The 23,813-nt window shown below is 47.9% G+C and overlaps 2 protein-coding genes across 2 annotated transcripts in view; both read left to right on the top strand.

Moving 5' to 3' along the window:
* The window catches only part of LOC109289794 (protocadherin gamma-C5-like), a 9,570-nt gene extending 7,812 nt beyond the window's left edge, over positions 1-1,758 (top strand). Inside the window, exons 3-4 of the mRNA XM_019505997.1 lie at positions 22-989; positions 1,654-1,758. Of these exons, the coding sequence (XP_019361542.1) occupies positions 22-989; positions 1,654-1,758 (1,073 nt within the window). The remainder of the gene's footprint in view (positions 1-21; positions 990-1,653) is intronic.
* A 140-nt stretch (positions 1,759-1,898) lies between these two features.
* LOC109290179 (protocadherin gamma-C5-like) overlaps positions 1,899-23,813 on the top strand; it is a 49,874-nt gene continuing 27,959 nt past the window's right edge. The window contains exons 1-2 of the mRNA XM_019506583.1: positions 1,899-4,439; positions 9,668-9,726. Of these exons, the coding sequence (XP_019362128.1) occupies positions 2,013-4,439; positions 9,668-9,726 (2,486 nt within the window). The 5' untranslated portion in view covers positions 1,899-2,012. The remainder of the gene's footprint in view (positions 4,440-9,667; positions 9,727-23,813) is intronic.

Here is a 23,813-nt window from a genome sequence, read left to right as displayed (position 1 = left end):
CCCGCCTCACTTACTCTATAGTTGAAAGTGAAATCCAGGGCGCTCCTGCCTCCTCTTTTGTCCATATTAACCCGGACGATGGAAATATTTATGCCCAGCGCACTTTTGATTTTGAGCAGTTTCGTGTCTTGCAGATTCCCGTGGCTGTGCAGGACTCTGGGTCTCCACGTCTCAGCTGCAATGCGACCGTCTACATTTTTATTCTGGATCAGAACGACAACTCCCCCGCCATTCTGTACCCGGTGACTGGCGGGGGGGCTGCAGAGCCCCACAGGGTCCCCCAGTCTGCACCAGCGGGGTACCTAGTCACCAAAGTCACAGCGGTAGACGCAGATTCTGGCCATAACGCCTGGCTCTCCTATTCGCTGCTGCCGCAGTCTACAGATCCCACCTTGTTCCGGGTTTCTCCTTACACGGGAGAAATCCGGACTGCCCGCGGGTTCCAAGACTTAGACCCCGCGGAGCAGAAAATCCTCGTGCTCGTCAAGGACAACGGGGACCCTGCTTTGTCCAGCACGGTCACCATCCTGGTTTCCTTGGAAGAAAAAATATCTGAGGAAAGCTTCAAAGCTCGCGATTTCCTTCCAGATCCCAAAGCTAAACCTGACCTGACCCTCTATCTGATTATTGCGCTAGCGGCCATTAGCATGGTCTCTCTGGTTACTTTCATCGTACTGTCTGCAAAATGCCTTAGGAAAAAAGACAGAGAGTCCCCCTGCTGCGGCCTCAGCGAGTCGCCCTCCAGGGATTTTTTCAAACACTCCAGCCCAAAGCTTCAGCTGAACTCGGATGGCACGTTAAAGTACATGGAGGTGACCCTCAGGCCCGCAGACACTCAGAGCCAGTGCTATCGGACCTGCTTTTCTCCGGGGTCAGACAGGAGTGATTTCACGTTTCTGAGACCTTTGAGCTGTCCCCCCGCCAGCACCCTTCCGATTGAAACTGATGCTTTCCTACCTGGTAAAAATACACTGAACGAACCCGGCCAGGTGAGAGTGCTTTTGCCTTTCATTCCTCACAAGTGCCCCTGTGTCTCAAAACGTACTTTGTGCGTGAGCGAGGATAGAGCAGCATCGTGTCTGGGTACAAACCACAAAAATGTGTCAGCATCGTGAGTGCGCCGGACCACCGACGGGTTCTTTGGGTTGTTGGGCATGTGTGAAATAACGCTAGAAATGTCCTTGTAAATTAGATCTTTCAGACGCACTCTAACGCAACGGGCTGCTAATTAGTGTGTGAATCAGAAAGTCCCAGATCCTTTCATCCTGTGTGTTCTCATTTGATTGTCCTTTAAGCAATGAAAACCTTATAACATGATTATGAATTCCTGGAGTGTGAAAACAAGTACTTAAATTATATTTATCTAGGAGATCTGATGGGGGAGGGAGGGAAGGACAGAGGAACAGGCATTAGTCTTTATTTTCATTTAACTAACATTCAACTCTAAACGACAGCGGCTGCAGGTTTCTGCGCCTAATTTAAAGCGTTTTGATGTATTCAAAAGATCATCCAGTGGTTTTTAGAGAAAACGCTTTTCTGTTGAAAAATCATCAGTCCAGCTAACAGTTCTGCAGGCGCCGTGGCTGACACACGCTGCGATCACGGCGAGTTAGCTTTGCTTTCTATTGTCTGTTTGTTGCCTGGTGTCTCTAGGTTAAAATTTGCAGGTTGCAAGGGCCTTCGCTGCACTGTGTCAACTTCCCTACATGGATTGGTGCTCGCGTTGCTGTACTGGGAAGGTGCCTGCTGATTGGATGAACGGAAAGACACTCTCGGCCAATGAATAGGAGGCTAATATTGGAGATCGGAGCTCACCCCTCCCCTCTCCACCGGAGCCGAACAAGATTCTGCCAATTTGAGCCCAAAACAATGAATGGGAGAGGTAAACAGTGACCACAGACTCCCCATCCCCCACCCCCGTTTGCGTTACAGAACCACAGATCCGCTTCCAGGAGTTTAAGCAGACAGGCTTTCTTTGCAGTGCATCGCATCCCTCTGTGGATTTTAGCGAGATGCGAAGATCAGGAAAGTCTGCCTGGTTTCTGGGATTCCCGCGTTTCTTCCCTTTCTGTTTGTTTTTGCAGAGTGCTTCCGCGCAGATCCGTTACTCTATCCCGGAGGAACTGACGCGGGGTGCTTTTGTGGGAAACATTGCTAAGGATCTAGGGACTGACGTGGCAAAATTGGCTGCTGCCAATCTCCAGGTACTTTCTGATTCTGATTCTCAGTATTTCTCTGTCAATGTGAACACAGGGGTTATAGTGGTCAACGACAGAATAGACCGAGAACATCTCTGTGAACAGAACTACCGGTGCTCTCTGCACCTGAAACTCGCAATTGAAAACCCGGTGGAGTTGTATCGCATTGAGGTGGAAATCTTGGATATCAATGATAACCCTCCGGCGTTCCCGAGTAGCGAGGTCGCGTTACAGATCTACGAGTTGGCGTCTCTGGGTGCCCGCTTCCCCATCCAGCCGGCGCAGGACCCGGACGTGGGCTCCAACGCTTTGCAGACCTACCACCTCAGCGCCAACGAGAACTTTAGCCTCAACGTGAAGGCGCGCACAGACGGAGGCAAATTCCCGGAGCTGGTGCTGGAAAAGGCCCTGGACCGGGAGCACAGGGCCGTCCACTACTTGGTTCTGACGGCTGAGGACGGCGGCTCCCCGCCCAAGTCCAGCAAAGCGCGAATTGCTATCCAGGTCTTAGATGCCAACGATAACCACCCGGTCTTCGACAGGCCCTCGTACCGCGTCCGCCTCGTGGAAAACGCGCCCCTGGGAACCCTCGTGGCCAGGCTGAACGCCACGGACGTGGACGAAGGGCCTAACGGAGCCGTGCGCTACTCGCTGAGCAGCCACAACTCCGAAGCCTTGCGCGAGGTGTTTGCAATAGAGGATCAAACGGGAGAAATCCGCGTTCGAGGGAGGGTCGATTTCGAAGTGGCGGCTTTGTACGAGATTGAAGTGGAGGCCAGGGACATGGGCTCCCCTCCCATGGAGGAGCACTGCAGTGTGGTGGTGGAGGTCACGGATGTGAACGACAATGCCCCCGAGGTAGCTGTCACCTCCTTCTCTAGCTCCCTGAGCGAGGATGCCCCTCCTGGCACCGTAGTTGCCGTGCTACATGTCAGGGACAGAGACTCAGGGGAGCACGGGAGGGTCCAGTGCCAGGTGCCCAGCGACCTCCCCTTCCTGCTGCGGAAAGACTTTGAGCACCAGTACTCGCTGCTCACCAGTGCCCCGCTGGACCGCGAGACCATCCCGCAGTACAACGTCACCATCTTCGCCGCTGACTTGGGGGATCCCCCTCTCTCCCGACACATCGTTCTCGCCGTTGCCCTTTCAGACGTCAATGACAACCCGCCGCGGTTCGGGAGAGCTTCCTACGAGGTCATGGTGGCGGAGAACAACCCGGCGGGGCGAGTGCTGCTCACTGTGTCTGCAGTGGATCTCGACCAGGACCAAAACTCGCGGCTTTCCTACTCCATTGTGAGCGGCCCAGACACAGGCCCTGCTGCCGACCCTTCCCGGTACGTCGCCATACATCCAAGCAATGGGCAAATTTCCTCCCTGCTGTCTTTTGATTATGAGCAAACCCCCTATTTCCAGGTCCAAGTGGAAGTCTCAGACGGCGGCTCCCCACCTCTCAGCAACAGAGCCGTCGTGCACGTCTTTGTCACGGACCAAAACGACAATGCACCCGGCGTGCGGTTTCCTGCGGCCGGGCGGGACGCGACGGTTCAGCTCAAGATCCCTCGCTCTGTTCCCCCCGGGGCCTTAATAGCCAAGATCGGGGCGGTGGACTTGGACTCCGGACTCAACGCCTGGCTGTCCTACCACTTAGAGCAGGCTACGGATGCCGGTCTCTTCAGCTTGGCCCTGCGCTCTGGAGAGATCAGGACGGCCAGAGCCCTGGAGGAGCAGGACGCAGAGGCGCAGGAGCTCCTCGTGGTGATTAAGGACGCGGGAGAGCCGCCCATGTCCACGGCTGTCACTGTGCTGGTGCTCCTGGAGGAGGGTGTTCCGGAAGCCTTCCGGGGACTAAGGGCTCACACTGCAGAAAGCGAGAACATCCCCGGCATAACTCTGTACTTGATCGCTTCTTTAGCAATCGTCTCCGCGATCTCCTTGGCTGGCTTGGTGGGTCTGGGTGTCCGATGCCTCAGGCGTGAGACCCGCGCGGAGTCCTCCGGCCTCGGCTGCTGTGCCCAGGGGGACACACTCGGTCCTCCCCCGAACCACTTGTTAGGACACTTGCAGTACCAGCCCGGCGCAGCGGACACCATGATCGGTGTCCAGGTGACCCCCACGGCTCCCCCCGCCCGGGGATACAGATCCTGCTTTTCCCCAGTCTCGGACATCAGCGAGTTCATGTTCATGAAACCCTCGGGAAACACCTCGGGCAGCAACGCACCTGATCCCTGCTACTCTAGTGAGGTGAGCATCAAGTACTGACCCTGCGGCTCCCAAGCTGACCCAGCCTGGTCAGAGACCCCGGCCCGTGCGCCGCAGCCTGCCTGTTCACGCCTAGGTCCTAAAGGCGCTCGCGGGATACCGCTCGGTGCAGGCAGCCCGGCCGGGGAGGGGAGCGAGCGCTCTGCCCTGCCTGCTCCCCCGACGCGCCCTGGCGGGTCGTGTCAAGCCCCAGGGCTCGCCGGCAGCTCTGCCTGCTCAGTGCTCAGCACCTGCACTTTCGGATTTGTTGGCGGGCGGGAGCTGACAGTCCGCGCGGGGCTCCGGGTTTCGCTTTGTCAGCGACTCGCGGAGTTCTTCCCCGCCGGGCGTGGAAGCGACGGGGCTGGGGCAAGGGGAGCAGGCTGGGCGGCGGGGAGGAGGGGGTTTGGGGAAGGGGCGACGCTGCTGGGAGGCGCGATGAGTCGCTTGTCAGTCTCCAGTGCTTGCCGACTTTGCGCCGCTGTTTGCCAATGAGCTGCTGAACCGTGCCTTTGTGATCGGCTCCCCACCCCCAGCTCCAGCTGCCTTCCTGCAGCCGCGCCGCCCTTTCGGGTCACCCGGGAGCAGCTGAGAACGGGGCTCCGGGGATCTCGGAACCGGCGGCGCAGCGGTCGGTCCGGAGCCGGGGGCAGGCGGCGCCGCCTGACTGCAGCGCTCACACGCCCGCCAGACGCGGCTCGGCATGCACTGGAGACGGAGTTTGCAATGGCAGCTCCTGCTCCTCGGCGCCTTCTGCTCCCTGCCGGATCCGGCCGCTGCACAGACTCGATACTCCGTGCCCGAGGACCGCGAGCCGGGCTCTTTTGTGGGGGACTTGGCGAAGGAGCTGGGGGTGGATGTGCGGAGCCTGGCTGCCCGCAATCTGCGCCTGGTCAGCGAAGGCGGGCGCGAGTATTTCCAGGTGAACCTGGCCAGCGGAGTCTTACTTGTGAATGAGAAACTAGACCGGGAGGCGTTGTGCGGGCTGAGCGCCACGTGCTCCCTGCACCTCCAGCTGGTGCTGGAGAACCCCCTGCAGCTGCACCGCGTGGAGGTGGACATCCTGGATGTCAACGACAACGCCCCCAAGTTCCCGAAGCAGGAAGTCTCCTTGGAGATCAGCGAAGTCGCCAGTCCTGGGACTCGGCTGCCCCTCGAGGTAGCAGAAGACCCGGATATGGGCTCCAACTCCGTCTCTACCTACCAGCTCAGCCCCAGTGATTACTTTGTCCTGAGCATAAGCGTGAGGGGGGATGGTGTTAAAATGCCTGAGATAGTGCTTGAGAGATCCCTGGATAGAGAGAAGGTGGCTGCCCATCATCTGACCCTCACTGCTCTGGATGGTGGGAATCCAGTTAGATCAGGCACTGCCCAGATCACGATTCATGTCCTGGATGCCAATGACCACTCTCCTGTGTGTGAACCTCCCATTTCCACCATTTATCTGGAAGAAAATCTACCAGTGGGCACCTTGGTTACAAAGGTGAATGTCACAGATTTGGATGAAGGCCCCAATGGGGAGGTTGAATATTCTTTCAAAGCCAGCAATAACGCTCCAGATAAGCTTCCCAGGCAATTTAGCTTAGACCCTCTCACAGGGGAGATCAGAACCAAAGCCCTTTTGGATTTTGAGGAATCCAGTGCTTATGAGATCACAGTTCGGGCCAGAGATAAGGGTTCCCCAGCAATGGAGGGTCATTGCAACCTGAGAGTGGAGCTGGTTGATGTCAATGACAACAGCCCAGAGATTGTGTTCACCTCTGTGTCCAGCCCAGTACAAGAAAATGCACCCCTGGGCACTGTGATTGCACTCATTGCTGCCAAGGACAGTGACTCTGGGGAAAATGGACAAGTCCATCTGCACATAACTAAAGACCTTCCATTTAAGTTGGTGACTTCCTTCAAAGGGCATTACTCTGTGGTTACAGATGGGCCTTTGGATCGGGAAAAAGCTGCTGGCTACAACATCACAGTGAGAGCCACAGACTCTGGGTCCCCTCAGCGCTCCACACAGAAAACCATCTTCCTTCAGATTGCTGATGTGAATGACAATGCACCAAGGTTTTCCAGCCCTTCCTATACAGCTCATGTGCAGGAAAACACCCTTCCTGGGACATCCATCTTCTCTGTATCAGCCTCTGACCCTGATGTAGGTGTCAGCTCCAAGCTGTCATACTCCATTGTGGATCATGGAGGCCAGGATTTACCTTTATCAACCTTTTTTCACATCAACCAGGAAAACGGCACCATCTATACTTTGCAAGCTTTAGACTATGAACAGGAGAAAGTGTTCCAGGTGCCTGTGGAGGTGAAGGATGCTGGGTCCCCACCTCTGAGCAGTACGGCCATAGTCCACTTGTTTGTTTTGGATCAGAATGACAATGCTCCCACCATTATCTATCCCTCAGTTCCGGAGGGCTCTGCCTTCCAGCAGGCTGTTCCTGCCTCTGCAGAACCTGGCTACCTGGTAACCAAAATTGTGGCTGTTGATGCTGACAGTGGTCACAATGCCTGGCTTTCTTACTTGCTTCAGGAAAGCAGTGAGCCGTGTCCTTTCAGTGTAGAGCGCCACTCAGGGGAGATACGAGTAACTCAGACCCTCAGAGAATTGAGCCTGTCCCACAGGCTGGTGGTCCTGGTTCAAGATAATGGGACTCCCTCTCTGTCAGCTTCAGTTACTCTCCTCATCCCCTTGGAAGAGAACAGCCTGCAAGACTTTGCCAAGTCCATGGAACTTCCTAAATCACCATCCAGAGCTTCCAGTTTAACCCTCTATCTCATAATTTCTTTGGTGGCCATCTCTCTGGTAGTGTGTGCAATGCTAGCCATTTTGGGTGCTAAGTGCCTCAAAGCTAGCCCTGGAGCTGTGGGCTGGCCTAGCATATTCTGTTGCAGGAGGACTGGCCATGAGCCCACCACATATTTTCGTGGGCAGCTGAAACCAGGCCTTGGAGGAACTGGCCTGGTTTCCCAGGCACAATGCTACAAATCTTGTTTATCTCCAATGTCTGATCAAGGTGACTTCCTCTTCATAAAACCTTTCAGCCATTCTTCTACTGGAGAAAGCATGGCTGCCTTTGAGCAGGTGGGCAGCACCTTAGCCAGTCCTTGTGATGGGGTAAGATTAATTTGTGCCTTGTTGTACTGTCTGTTAGTGCAGCTACCCATAAATACTCATGTTAGCACGCTATTCTCTTCCAGTCCTTTAAATACACTTAGCAGCCTTCTGGAGAACAGCTACTGCCATCACCCACCTAGCAAGAGGCAGGGCTGGTGAAGGTGTAAATAGCATCTACTACTAGAATGAAAGCTCCTACATTAGCAGTAGCTGGTCTGGGGATTTGGGTTGATTTTTTTTTCCATGACATTTAAAGCCATTTTTGTGTGTTGTTGTTTTTAGCATAATACATTGCCTTATTAATTGTATCTGAAAGTTTTTCATGTTTAACTTTTGCCACTTTATGGACCTTAAGAAGCTATACTTGGAACAGAGTTGTTTACGAAACAAGCTTCTTTGTTTCAATATTTTACAGGTGTGCTATAGAAATTATCAGTTGATGAGTTGGGTGTTGTATTAACTGCTGACCATACCAGACTTCTTTAAACTGGGAGGCCTAAAGTGAAGTGCCGAAATCCATACTAATGTACCTAAATACATGTTTCCATTGTAAAATATGCTGTGCACTCACATCTCCCTCTCACTTCAGTACAATGTGGGGATGCTTAACACCTCTGAAAAAAGCTACTTTTGTTTAGATACCCAATTATTTAGACAACTAGTTTTGATAATTTGGGATTCAGCTTTAAAATCATATTGATGTCTGTAACCCTCTGTCCTAAAATAGAAAGTGACAATTAGAACATCATTTTAGAAAATAAGAAAGGTGGCCTTTTTTACAAAATGATTTTGTGCATTTGTTTATATACATTTTTGCATATACATTTAAAAAACTAGTGGCCTAGTATGCATATATTTTTGTACCTGTGTATGTGACTGAGTGTATAGTTCTTATTTGTCTACTATTTAGTCTACACACAACTTATACAGCAATGATGTCTCTGTTTTGGGGAAGTCAGCAGTTATCCTTCTGCTTTTCTTTACCATAATCACCAATGCTTGGGTAAATTAGTGATATCAAATCTTCTGTGAAATGAAAAACTAGGTCAGCTGTTTCCATTTTCATTACTAATTGCATGTACAGGCTGTATTATCTTGTATGGCTGCTGTTCTGCTTTATAGAGCCTAGACTGCTCATTCCCAGCATGGCTCAAGAGAAATCTTTGTAGTGTTTCAGGTAGCACATTATTACTCCCAGGTTAATTAAGAACATGGCTAGAATGATTCTTAGAACTACTTGTATTTCAGACAGAAAACAGTTCTGCCATTTAGCTTTCTTCACAAAGAGTTGATTCAAACCAGAAATAGACAAAGCTGTTTCATGTATTTCTTTATTTACAAACTGTCCATTGTCTGATAATAAAACAATGTGGGTGGAAAGTAATTCAAGGCCAGTAATCAAGTTTTTAGAGTGCTGTTATGTCTGTAGTCTCTTGTGTCCCCTAAACAAATAATGCATGTTATTGTGGAAGGCAAACTGTTTTTGCCATGGACAGAAAAATATATTGTAGTTCATCAAAGACAACAGCATCCAGGAAGAGACTGATCAAAATACAGACTGTGTAGCCAGGATTGGGTTCAGGCATTTTTAAAAACAGAGAAACGATGGATTAGGAAGTTCTGATATTATTCTAGCTTTTGCTATTTAAACATACCCTTCTCAGTGTCAATTAGCTCTGTTTCCTCCCTGGCTCATTACATTTTTAGAGTTCTTCAAGTTAAATAGATGTCATCAGTTTTTATCATATGCTACATTTCTTTCACAGATTGGTTTCCCAACCTGCTTTTGGAATTATTCAATTATTCATTGAATTGTTCTGTTATGCTTCCTAGCAAAAATCTTGCTTCAGAAATATTATGGAAAGAAAGGGACAGGGAAAGGGACAGTGTCTCATTGTTTATTTTGTTTGTTTGTCCTGGTTGGTTTGTTTCCCTTGAAAAAAAAAATACTTCTCTTATTGCTCAATTTCATTTTAAAATTATGCTCTTTTATCCATATGCAGCCCTTCTTCAGCATAGCTCGATTTTAACTTTGGAATAATCTTGGGCCAGGTTGCTTTGATATCTAAAGTCAAGAATAGAAACATTAAAACACTTTTCTTTTCCCTTGCAGCAAGCACAGCCTAATACTGACTGGCGCTTCTCTCAGGCCCAGAGACCTGGAACTAGTGGGTAAGTGATTCTTTTTTCCCCCCCTCTATACACATGCAGGTTTTTCTTATTTTTCTCACTGGTTTCAATTCTGGTAGAAGGTGTCAGACTGGCAGTTCTGGAATAGGGCTTCTTGGTTTATCTACGGAATAGATATAACATGGGAAACAGGGCAAGCTTCTTCTACCCCTACTTCCGGGCAGATTAATGTTGATTTTCTAAAGTTTTTAGGGGCCCCGCAAGCTGGATAGAATGGCCTGGCAGGTCTCATCCGGCCCCTGGGCTACATTTTGCCCACCTCTGACTTATCAGATCGGTATCAGCTGATATGGTTGGTTAATCATTGGCTACCGGTATTGGCCAAGAAAATCTTTATCAGTGCACCCCTACTTTTAACAAAAGTTAAGTAACTTGCATTAAGGACCTAATTATTTTTCCAACATGGACATGCCCATAAGTAAAAACACACACATTCTATAATTAGGGTACAGACTTTCAGTCAAATGAAATGAGTTACAGGTGGGATTTACCCGGTTGCCCTCAGTTTTCTGGCAGTAGATGAAGGCTAAATAGTGGCATGTTAGCCATTTTTACTCAATGGTAAGATTCTTGTATTTAGGTTTTACATATTATAGAGTAATTGTGGGCATACAAACAGCAATTTCATGTCAGCCATTTTGTGATATGTCCCTTCCCATTGTAACTCTTCTTAATTTGTTTCCCATCCCCTGAGGTTGTGAGATATATAAAACAGGGCCTAACTTTCTGTTTTCAGACATTAGCAATCACAATGGGACTAAGCACACTGGTGTCCCTCCCCCTGTCCGTGCCCCTGACTCAAAAGCATAAGAAGTGATGTTATAGGAAAGGAAAATTATTTCTATTGAAAATAGAAATAGGCTCATTAATTCATGATACAGAGTCCCGTGAAAACACTCAATGGCTGCATCCACATAAGAATAGGCATATGGATGCTGTGGGGAAAAAAGCAGGGGCACAAATTCGTGCTGCTACTTTTTGCCCCAGCACACGCTCCTGCATGTGGAGTTAGCATGAGGAAAAAATGCTCCAGGTGGGGTAAGGGATGCTGGGGCCAGCATCTGGGCTGGCCCCAGCAGCCTTACCTGGGATCCCGGGGGCCTCCCAGGGCTTCAGTGGTGGCAATCTGGGAGCGTGGAGCCTGGCCAGTAGCCAGAGCGTGGCTTTGGCCAGCCAGGCTCCTGTTTTAGGTGGTGCACTCTGCCACCACATGTGCTGTCCCACTTTTTTTCCATGATTTTTTTTTTTATACCAGGATTTCCTGGAATCTAAATTTGGCTCTATGCTGCATATTTGCAGTGCGGAAAACCAAATCGTGCATTGGGTGCATTTTGCAATGCCTCAAAAGACTTTGATATACCACAAAATACACATGTGCTCATGTGGATGTAGCCAGTAGGTTAGCACTGCCACAGCTATAAAGCTTCTTAATTATTAAATAATGTGATTAGTTAGAAAGAGGAAGCCAGCGTACTTAGTTTAAAATACCGTTAGTTATGTTTTGATTTATAACAAATGCAGCTGTCATAATGTCTAGGTGCATGTAGGTGAATATAAAACACCAGTTAGCAACAAACATAGTACAAACCAAATAAATTCCTCATCTCCCCATCCCAGATAAACTAACCTGGAGATGATAATGTTTAAATAGTCAAACTAAAATTAATTTATACCCTCATTCTCAGCATAATGATAGACAATATGGGAATGTAAGTTTGAGAATTTAAATAGGTTCTTTCCTTCTGAGTCAACAAGGCAGGTGATGCCAGGGAATCAGCATTCAGTGCTTATAGATGAGGAGAGACCTACATTGTTTTGTACTAGTGAACGTTCCTGCTGATCCTGAAATTGCCACCAAGGAGCATAGATACCCACACTGTATCCCTGCACATTCACATAGTTGCCTCTTGAATGTCCAAGAGGCCACTTAGAGGGAAACTTGATTTGAACTGTGCTTCTATTTTAGGCCCCAATTCAGCAAAACAATGCATTTAATCACATGAATTGGTCCCCTACTTTCAAACTAGCACTGAGCCAGATAGGTGCTGTACAAATCATGGTTTTGTTCAATCTGTCAGAGATGTAGCAGTGTTAAAATTGCCTTCTACACTGGGCCATCAACCTCATATAGCAGCAGGTAAGAGAGGGGAAAAACTTTGTAATGAGGCACCATTTATTTAAAAACCTTGGACGTAGCTAAGATAAATGATATTCTTGTCTACAGAAAAACTATCGGGAATATTTTAGGCATTTTTTTCTACTTAATAGTTATATTTTGTTTTCTCCCTCTGATCCATGTGTTATTGGACTCATAATAAAGGAGAGACACTGCCACTAATGCGCAGTAGCAACAGGCTACTACACAGTAGGTTGTTGCTACTGCGCAATAGAGTCAGAAATGATCCATGTGCCCCCTGGACCCATGTGCCCACCGGGTACTGCACAGTCATTTAGTATTTGCTACCAGCTGCATCCACTGTGAATAATTTGTTACATTTAGTTTTTTTTCTTTTTGTGGAACATCTGCAATCAGGTTGTGAATTGCCTGAGTTTACTTTTTTGGCTTAATTGAGCATAAATCTTTTCAGATCAGAGTTAGGTGCAAAAATACTGTTTATGTGAGGATCATCTGAATATGCAGCCATAGTCATGAGCAAGAACAGTTTTGCATATGAATGCATTTGCAATTGAATATTTGCTGTTCTATCCGATGTGCAGTTGACCACGGCTATTTTATCACACTTCAGACTTGCAGCACTAGACAGCATTGCCCTCAAATACACAGTGAGGTTCTGCATACACTGCTTCCCAACCTGGAGCAGTGTAGCCACATTTGCTTCCTGCTGGTGAGTGAAATGACACTGTCACTCAGCAGTTACACTAGTAGTGTAACATGGGGTGGGCAAATGGGGCATGTGCCCTGGGCATTGCCTAAGGGTGAGAGACAGCTGGCCAGGCACGTTTTTTCCATGCTTTGTCTCTGAGGTACAAAGGTTCCAGTTCAGGAAATAGCCTGCATAGAGCAGTGCAGTATTTGAGATGCTGTTGCTTGGCACAGTTGCTTTGCATTGTAGATGCACACACACACATACATTTACTGACTTAAAATTGCTTCCCACCCCCACCAGTGAATCACTTGGACATTGCCCCACTAAGTAGGTCAGCACTGACATTTTGGATAACATGCTCACCAGAGGGGACAATATTTTCATTAAATCAAACTGAAACCACATGATTTGATTCTGTTTTTGCTTTGGTTTGCATCAATGTACAGCTGCTCTGAGAAATAAATATACAGGCATGGAATAATATGCACATCATTAGATATCCTTGCTGGCATCAGCTGACTTCTGCTCACTGATCAGCCTTTCAGGACTCTGCTTGGTATTTTAAAATTCCAATCCTCAGAGAAGCTTAAAAAATATTTGTATTCTGTTTTTAAAAAATTAGCCTGCCCACTGAATTTTCTTCCTTCTCCACAACATAAAGCATGCTTTCTGCCCCCCAAATCACCCTGAGTTGGGTCCCAGCATAATTGATGCTTAGTCTTAGGTCAGCAAATCTTTCTAATACATAGGCTTGTTATGGAGTTGAAGTCTGAAACATCAGAATCTTGGAGGGCTAAAAATAGTGAGAAGAAGAGGAGGGAGTACCATTCAAAATATAAAAATCTTTCCTTCACAGTGGGTCCCACTTCTCTTCTGTCAAGGCCCCAAGATACCAGGCATTACATTCTGACAGATTTATGTATAGAAAGTCTATTTTAAGAAGGTTTTTCAGGTGTTATATTTATAAGGGTTTTTTTTTCTCTCCATCTGTTTCCTGCACAGCTGGCTTCATGGTTACTCATGCACTTGGCTTTACAGACAAGGGAATAAAAAAAACAGACAGAATAACATTTTGGAAGACTCTCTAAAGCATCCTAAAATAGTTTGTCTGCAGTGTGCATGGCACATGCAGCCTATACAATATGTGGCTTTTATCAGTGCCACTTGGGATGACCTGCTCAGCTTGCTCAATGTTGATATTCAAAAGATTACTCCACATTACTATTATTGGTCAGAGACTGAGGAATGCTAAGGGAGTAACCGTGCTTTGTTTTTGAATTCTAGTATCTTATTGTCTTTCAGGGCTAGCAGCAAGTATTGTGTGTGTACAGTGAAGCTGAGAAACTTCTATGCTCAGCCTTATAAAGGTTCAAATGCCAAAAGGTCATGACCTTCAATCTGTGATATTTCCTGGGCTGCATATTATCCATCCCGTCTCAGGCCAATGTAAATTCTATATAAGAGGAACTTTTGGAGGAGTGGGGAACCTCATTTAGGGCATTTATTTCGATTTTTTGTTTTGTTTTGAAATGTCACCCATTGAAAGTTGCTTGAGGATTGGAATGTGAAGAGGATGAAACTAGGGTCAGATGGAGGAGTAAGAAGAATAATAGAAAGACAAGATAAATTATGGGACCAGTGGATGCATTTCAATTCTCATGCAGTTCTGCATCCTGTAGAGGGTGCGTCTACGCCAGACACTTATGGCAAATTATCATAGTTTACTGTAAAGTAAGCACATGAATCTTCATGTGTGCATGCTTACTTCACAGTGGGTGGGTCTACACGTGACGCTTTCACTTAATATGTATTAAGCGTTCATATCTACATGTGTGTGCCTTTAATGCACATTAAAATGGTGAATTTGGGAAAAATGGTTAAAGCGCATTAACTCACATGTAGATGTGTTAAAGCGCTTTAGTCCCAAGTCAGTCCATACACAGCGTTAATGAGCTTTAATGACTGCATATGTAGGTGCCTGTCTAAACCCACTTAATGACTGTTAAGCTAATGCTCCCACCAAATCACTCCCACCAAATTTCCCTAATCCTAACCAAATTTGTTACCTGCAAATGAAAGTAGCAAATTTACTTTGCATTAATAATGGTGCCATAGTGCTTGTGTAGATGCCTGGCCAGGAACCAAACCTGGTCCCGGTCCGCCATCTATGAAAGGGTGGGAGGTATGTCCCTGCTCCTGGAAGCTGCCTGCTGCCAGGGTGGGCGTCACCACAAGAGCCCCGGCAGGGACTATGTCCCCCCTGCCATGGCAACAGGGAGCTCCAAGACCCCTGCTCCCAGATCACAATTGCAGAGTGGGGGGCTAGGAGATCCTTATCTCCCAGCCCCTACTCCACCACTGTGATGAAGGGCAGGGGGACTTGGGAGACCCTTATCTCTCAGCAGTGGTTCTGCGGCCACAGGTCTCAGGCTGGGAGATAAGCACCTCCCAGCAGTGGCTTTGCCATCCTGGAGCCAGTACTGGGAGCTCCCTGCAGGCAGGGGCTGGGGAGCTTGTTCCATGCCCAGCTCCACGAGTGCAGAGCTGTGGGGGACAGTCTCCCCAGCCTGTTCCCCCCACCTCACACCCAGCTCTGCGATCACAGAGCAGGGGCTGGGAGCTCTCTGCATGGGGACAGTTCCCTGCCCAGCCTGGAGTTGGCTGGGACCTGCCTCTGACTGGTACAGTTCCCAGTTAGCCCCAGGCTACATGGGGAAGCATGCATGCCTGGAAGTAGCTGGGGGACTGACCTGTTTTGAGCAGTCTTCAGCCAATGCCAGGCTGCACATGCAGGCTTTCCTGCATGGCCTGGAGATGACCAGGAACTGTCATGCTCAGGGGCAGGTCCCAGACCCCTGTCCTAATTGGTTGATCAAGGCACAGGGATAGAAAGAGCCGTGGGGTTGGAACAGGTCTCAACTCCCTGCCCTGATCCAGCAATAGAGCAGATAGAAGCAAGCTAGGTGCTAGCTGCCCCACCAGTGGGTCAGGAGGCTGGGACCTGCTGCTCCCCTGCAGCTTTTTCCAAGCCCATGACGCAGATTGGGGAGCCAGGGCCAGGAGCTCCAAGCTGCCAGGGGAGGGAGACATTGTCCCCACCCCAGCAGCAGGCAGCCCCTCAGGGACAGGAAACAGCTGTCACATTGCAGGGTTGCAGGGAATTGGGAGCAAATCTTCTCCTTAAACCTACCCAAAAACCCTTACGGGGCACATCTACATGTCACTGTATGGTGACATTGCTATGGCACCATGCTTTAGTACTTTCTCTTGGAAGTACTAAAGCATGGCATAGTATGGATGGTTATAGTGGCACGCACGCGGTACATGGTCAGATTTCACGACTATGTCATCACACCAGCATGCTATAACAGGGGAGTGCGCCGCTATGGCGACATAGCTGACGATCATGTGCAGACACATGTGATTGCTACATTGCCATAGTGTGCTGTACAGTGATGTAGCACATCATTAGGTCACTGTAGGACAAAGTATAGATGTGTAAATTACTGCACAGTACATCTTGGCTGGAGTAAATGCATATATATATGCACCCAAATATAATCAATATATGTTATAGGCAGCACTGTGCATAGTAAAGTGTCAGGCAAAATTAACAATAGAACCTGGTTTCTAATTGTTCATAAATTTACCACATGTAAATAATTCATGTTTGAATTTTCGCTACCTGGAAGATGTTTCAGGATAAATTTATGTGAAAAGCTTCAGCAAAATTAGCTCATAGTTTCCTCTGATCTTACCATAATCTTAGAAATGGTTATTTTTCCCATACTAAAAAAACAGATGTGGTTTTGGTTGGTTGGTTTGTTTGTATTAAATAAATAAAAGGAAATCTTGTATTGCCATGCTTTGGAGTCTTCCATATCTTTCAAGTCTGATATGGAGAAGGGTTACTTGGTAGCAGGGATATGTCTTTTGCCATTCCCACAACATAGGACCACCTGGTGTGTGGTGGTCTGAGATATCAGACAAACTTGTCAGAGATGACTGTCTCTCCAGTAGTCCACAAGAAGATCCACTTCAGCTCATTTTGCAAAGTATCCTCTAACACCTATAACAATCTGGGGATCTTTAGTAAAAAAACAATACAAAAGTCAGATCCTCAAAAACCTGGAGTTTGCCACAGAAGAGAGACAAGATGCTAGAAATGTTGTCAAGTTACAAGCTTTTGAATGATCTCAGTTCAAACAGGCTCAGGAGAACCTGATAGGTTTGGCAGCCGAATTCCCTAGAATTTGTCTACACTGAGCACGCATAATCTCAGGTCGGATGTGGTTTGAGTATGACTGTCAAGGGCCACTGCTGTAGCTCAGTCTAATAATACTTGCTAGAGCCTTGGGTCATGGATGGTAATCAGGGAACAAAGTCACAGGACAGGGAACAAGATACCAGGTACAAGTTAGGAGTCAGAGTACCAAATAAAGGGTGAAAGACAAGAGGCAGATCTGAGGTAAAGGTCAAATGCTGAAGGTCAGCAGCCAGGATGTCAGACCTAAACTAGATAGGATGTCCAGCCAGAGACTGAAGCAAGCATGCTAGGCTGAGGTCAGAGTCCAAAGGTCACCCAAAAGCAAGAATCTGGATGGCAGGGGCTCTAGAGCTGGAAAATGCAGAGGCAGAGAGATTCTCAAACAAAATGAGACAGTGTATCATGTTTTGCTGTGTAGATCAGCTTGTTAGGGCAGTCCTTTAAATGCAGACCCAGGCATGGTGACTGCAGTACCAGGAGCTGGCTTGGACAAGCTGGGCTCACTCGCTTGTGAAGATGTGGTGTGAAGGTTTAACCCTTGAAACATCTTTCCCTGAAATTGTTGCTCCTGGCAACTATCCATCTGGTGCCAGGCACTGGAACTGGGGAAAGTGATCTGATCTTTCCCCTGGGTCCTTTTTCTCTCCGTGTCCAAGCAGCGTGGAGGATGATGTTGCCTAACTCAAATACAAGGGAACTGGAGCTGGTCTTGGGAAAGGGGAGAGTAGATTGGGACTAGGGGAGGATGAATGGGACTGTGTCTGGGAGAGGAGATAAACTGAGAGCTAGGGGGAAGACTGAGGAAGCAGGGTGGTGAGGAATAGGGATGAGACACAAATGGGAACAGGGTTGAATGGACTGGGAAGTGAGATTGCGCAAGGAACTATGGGGCTGAGGACTAGGACCGGGTGAAAAAAAAATACAAGGAAATGTGAGACTGGAAAGGCCATGTGAGGAAAGGGGACTAAGGGTAGAAGCTAATGAGAAGAACAGGACTGTAGGGTGACCACTTGGAGCTAGAGAAAGATGACCTGGAGCAGGGGTGGGCAAAATGCGGCCTGGAGGCCAGATGTGGCCTGCCAGGCCATTCTATACGGACTGCGGGGCCCCTAAAAAATTTAGAAAACTGATATTAATCTGCCCTGGGCTGCCTGTCACGTGGCCCTCAATGGCTTGCCAAAACTCAGTAAGCGGCCCTCTGCCCAAAGTAAATTGCCCGCCCCTGACCTGGAGCCATGGGATGGGGTTTTGGAAAAGAGATTGGATAAGATAATTGACACTGGCTGGGTAAGGAGGCCGGTAAAAAGACTGAATTTAGGCTTTGTGAGAAAGGGGCAGAAGGGTCTGTGACCACTAACACACAATGTCTTCTTTACAGTTCCTGGAACTGAGTGCTTTGTGGTTAAAACATGTTTGCGCAGGGGAGGAGTCTACTGTCTGTGGGACTTCTAGTTCATACGTTGCAAAAGCTGAAAGTTGCAAAGTGAATGAGGCAGGAGACTAGCGAGGATGAGTGGTTTTACAGTTTGGGTAGATGAAAGGTGCCCTGAATACATGGCCTCTATCCCTGCAACTGCCATAAAGGTCATAGTGATGCTAAGCACGTGTAACCTGGGTGGTACTCCAAGACATAGCCCCTCTCCAATTGAAGGGATCAAAGCAGGTGCACTAGTGCTGTGGGAGGTGTAGGGACTCTCCTCCCGCTATAGACCAGAGCCAGACCACCAATGGAGACGTAACCATATACCTTTTAATACTGGGAACATAGGCATAAATCAGAGGGTATAGTGGATGCTACAATGCCCCAAGGCGGCAGGATTCAACAAAGGTTAGACACTTACAATCATTGACAAAAAACAGGGTTAACAAAATATAAAACACAAACAGCAGAACAAATGATATGGGTTGGAGAAATATAAAAAGGCACAAAATGCAAAATGTCAAATGACAAGGAAATATAGGGCCTTGGTACCTGGAGGGGGAGAAAGACACAATGGCCCCTTTCCACTGCAAGAAGACTTGCTTCTTGTTATCTCACTCACCCAAAGTTTTCTCAGTTAGGATTTGAACCCAGATCTCCCATGTGGTAAGGAAGAATGCTGCTACACAGCCACTATGGGTAGCCCTGCTCTGGCCTGCCAGGGGTCTTGACCTTCCTGGAGCCCCGGCCTCAGGTGGTGCTGCCTGGTCTCTGATTGGAGGAGCTGGAAGCAGAGCTGGGAACCTCTCAGGTCGCTGCTCAGATCCTTCCTGGAGCTAGGAAGCCTCTCCTGCTTGCCGCACACCGCGCTGCTGAGGGTCCCACTGCTGCCTACAGGTCCTGCTCTTTCAGGCTCTTCTGGAGCACTGCTGCTGCCCCACTGGCTCAGCTCTTGCCTGCTCTGGGAACCTCCTTCCTTGTTGTCCCTTGCTGGTCTCTCTCCTGAGCTAGCCCACGATGCCCCTTTTATCCCCCTCCAGGTGACCCAAGGGGCCAATCAGAGGACATGGAGGGTGAGCCTCTGGGGTCTGATTGGCGCAGAAAGGGAATCCCAAGTCCTCCAATCATCTTTCGCCCTTTCAAAACCCCTGGGCCAGGTCACTACCAGCCAGCCCGTCACACAAAAATTCTAAACTCCTTATTTCCAGGTACCCAGCATGAGACCCTGGGGTCTGATTTGGAAAAGTGCTTAGCACTCACATCTGCAATTGAAATTGATGGGAGCTCTACTTTGAACATGTTAAGTGCTTGATTTCCCATGCCTCAGTTCCTTATCTGTGAAATATGCCATCATCTCACAGGGCTGTGGTGAAAATTAATTGCTTGATGCCTATAATGTGCTCAGACAGTATGTTGATGGGGGCTATAGGAAAACTCATGAGGCAAGTAGTAATTCCATATTGCAGATGACACCAAAGCAGGGAGGTGTAGTAGATATGCTGAAGAGTCAAGCTAGAATTCAGAGGGACCTAGATAAATCAGAGGATTGAAGCAAAAGAAATCTCATGAGGTTCAACAATGACAGGTGCAAAGTCCTGCACTTAGGATGGAAGATTCCCATGCACCGCTACAGGCTTGGGACCAACTGGCTAAGCAGCAGCTCTGCAGAAAAGGACCTGGGGGTTACAGTGGACAATAAACTGGGTATAAGTCAACAGTGTGCTCTTGTTGCCAAGAAGATTAGCAGCATACTGGGTTGCATTAGTAGGAACATTGCCAGCAGATCGAGGGAAGTAATTATTCTCCTCTATTCAGCACTGGTGAAACCACATTTGGAGTATTGTGTCCAGTTTGGGCCCCCCACTATAGAAAATATATGAAAAAATTGGAGAGGGTCCAGTGGAGGGCAATATAAATAGTTAAGGGGCTAGAGCACATGACTTCTGAGAAGAGGCTGAGGGAACTGGGCTTATTTAGTCTTTAGAAGAGAAGACTGAGGGGGGGATTTGATAGCAGCCTTTAACTACCTGAAAGGTGGTTCCAGAGAGGATGGAGCTAAACTGTTCACAGTGGTGGCAGATGACAGCACAAGGAGCAATGGTTTCAAGTTGCAGAAAGGGAAATTTAGGTTGGGTATTAGGAAAAAAACTTTCTCACTAGAAGGGTGGTGAAGCACTGGAATGGATTACCTAGAGAGGTGGTGGAATTTCCATCCTTGAAGGTTTTTAAAGCCCAGCTCTACAAAGCCCTGGCTGGAATGATTTAGTTGAGGATGGTCCTGCTTTGAGCAGGGAGTTGAATTAGGTGACCTCCTGAGATCCCTTCCAATCCTAATTTTCTATGATTCTGTGATCTAGAGTAGAGTTTATGTAGTGATGAGTAAACAAAGCAAGGATAACACACTGACCAGTGAGGGTAAAACAAAGTACTGAATAGCTACCGACGAGTGGTGGCTAATTTTACCTATAGCCACAAAATACTAGTTCTTAAAATTGTTACACTTGTTGGATACTGTTCACTCTGGGATGGGAAAGATCAAAAACACTTAAAAAGAATGTTAGCATTAAATGCCTCCGTCTTTCCTTGCTTGTCCCATCTAAACAAGGTCACTGATGGTAATGCTACTATTACATTTTTACATGTACTCCTTTCCTGCACACCTGGGCATCCAGATTTGGAGGTTTACATGGCAGTTTTTTGGTTGCATAAGTCTGAAAAAATCTACTTACACACAGATTGGTATTCTGTTCTGTGCACATAGCCCTGTATACCTGGATAGCTATGTGTGCACCCAACCTGTTCAGATGCTTGGGTGACAAAATGAGAAATACCCTCCCATCTTTTCTTCCAGGTAGTTGATTGACTAGGGCAATTGGCTGGGAAACTAGAGAACTTGGGGTTTGGGTCCACCTTAGCCACAGCAGCTTGGAATCTGGATCTCTGACTTCCCAGAAAAGCTACCACACCACAAGTCAGCCATCAATAGTCCCTTTTGAGGCTGGCCTTCAGGCAGCCATGAGAGGGAGCTGTGTGGGAGATACAAAAGCATACAAATGTGGCTGGGTGCTCAGGCTGGCTGCTCCACAAAAGGGGCAGCAAGCAGTGTCTGGTTGCTGCTGCTACTGTGTTACGCGTACAGGAGAGAGAGGGAAAGAGAGAGAGAGGGACACCCCACCACCCCTGGGTTTTGTTTTGGGGTTTTTTTTGCCCCCCACAACTGTTGGCACCCAGGGCCGTTCTCCCTGTCATCCCACGCTAGCTATACCACTAGGGAGTATGAGGCCAGAAGGAAGGGGACATGTCAGAGGATGTGTAGCTTAGTGAGGTGGCTGCTGGTTGGGTGGGAATGGAGGTCGGGGTTTTAACCTTGTCTCCAGTGGGCCAGATGCTTGTCCCCTGCAGTGTCCTTCATCCATGTTTTTTCAACGACTGTGTTAGTTGCTCAGCTTCAAAAGTAGCACCAGAGAAGGGAAGGGAACTGGAACAAGACCTCTGTCTTTCAAAGGGGTGTCCTAGTCTGACCTTGGACTACTGAACTGAAAAGCATAGAGGCCCTAGTTCAGCACCCCTGCCCCCCATACACACACACACACCCTGAGTAAGGGGGACTTAGAATGCAGGACCTCCAGCATCCCAGGTATGTGCCCTAGCCACTGAGTTATAATGGCAAAGGAGAGACATACATACATGACTTTCTACATTTCTGGCTAGCTAAGGCTGCTACACGTCCTGTACTTGCCCTAGCTGCTTCTGGGTGTGTCTACAGAAGATGCTTTACTTGAAATTAGAGCAAATTACTGTGCAGCAAACATCACCAACTATATGTACAGACTCCTACTGCAAAGCAGTTTGCTCTAATCATGAGTAAATTTGCTATTTGTAAATACAAGTAGAAAATTTACTTGGGAGTAATTACTGTGCAACACAGCACATGTAGGTGGCCAACCCAGAGCAAATGTGCTCCTGGTCAGCTGGGCAGCAGGGGGCAAGAGATTGCTTCCTTCCCCCTTGGAGTTGCTGATGCTGAGGTGGGCTCCACCAGTGGAGCCCAGACAGGGACCATGTCCCTCTGCCCTGACAGCAGGATACTTCCGGCCCCCACTCTGTGATCACGACTGCAGATCTGGGGTGGGGAGATTCTTAGCTTCCAGCCCTGGCTCTGCAATTGGGGATCCAGAGCTGGGATATAAGAATCTTCCAGCCCCCACTCCCTGATCACAGAGTGGGGGTGGGAAGTTCCTTGATTGTCCCCATCCAGGCTCCAATGACAGAGCCTGCCCTGGCAGCAGGCAGCTCCTGGGGAGTGAGGAGCAATGTTCCTGCCCCCCGGGGCTAGCACCCAGAGAGAGCTCCCCTGGCTGTTGCAGGGGGCTGGTGCAGGGCTGGAAGAGGCAGGAGCAGACTGCTACCATGAACAGCAACTCTTCTCCTGCTTTCTGGCATATGTAGATGCCTGCCTGGGGTGGATTTACTCTAGAGATTTGCACATGTAATTAGGTTACTCATATTTGCACGTGTAGATGTGCCCATTGTGCATAGTTGCTGTGCATGACTATATAGCTATACATAGCTGGCCAGCTGCATAGGGCTATGTGCACAGGGATAGAATGCCAGTTTGCATGTAAGTGTTTTTTTGGGGGACTACATAAAAATGTCATGTAGATTACCAAAGCTAGATGCCTGAGCATTCAGGAAAAGAATAAATGCTACAGAAACTTAATGGTATCATCCTTTTTAAGTGTTTTTGATCTTTCCCAACCCAGAGTGGGCAGTGTCTTGCAGATGTGAGTTTTAAGAATTGGTATTTTGTGGGTGGAGATATGAAGTTCATAAAGTTTAGAAAAGAGAGATCCTCAGATTAATAGGAAGACACACAAATCTTATTTATGCTCAGGGAAGGTCTTTTAACCGTGCAATGCTTCAGGTCTGAAGACTTCTTTAAGCCATTTTCGATACATTATTTTTAATTTTATTCCTGCCTCTGTTCCCTTTATGTTTGGATTCAATATTCTGTTCTTTTCTTGTAGTCTAAGTCCTGAGATTTAGTTGTCTAAATGGTTGTCTAAGTGCCAAAAATTCCACTTACACATAAGTTGGCATTCTATTTCTGGACATGTAGCCTTACACATGTGGACATCTTTGTGTATGTATATCTATATATCTATGTATATCTATATAGATATATATATGGTAGATGTGTGTGTGTGTGCACACCCAGATGGGGCATATGGACTAGGGACAAAATAAGACAGAGACGGAGAGACTTTTTTGCCCTTTATTATAAAAATGCTAAAACCAATGTTGGGGTAGGCAGAGAAGACATGGGCATGATTTGTAGAGAGAAAGAGAACAAGAAAGTGGATCCATTTTCCACCAAAATAGCTGAGTGATTAGGCATTCACCTGGAAAGCCAAAGACCCTGGGTTCTGGACCCCCACTACTCCAGAAAGGGTTTGCATTTGGATCTGACTTCCCAGCAGGGCATTCTAACAATCATACGACAGAACAGCCCCCAGGACAGCCATTATCCAGTTCCTGTTGAAGTTGGCTACCT

This window comes from Gavialis gangeticus, unplaced genomic scaffold, assembly GCF_001723915.1.
Source record: "Gavialis gangeticus isolate Ggan-Ray unplaced genomic scaffold, GavGan_comp1, whole genome shotgun sequence".
Taxonomy (NCBI): Eukaryota; Metazoa; Chordata; order Crocodylia; family Gavialidae; genus Gavialis; species Gavialis gangeticus.
Note: the sequence above shows the minus strand (reverse complement) of the source record. Positions and strands in the feature narration are given on the sequence as shown.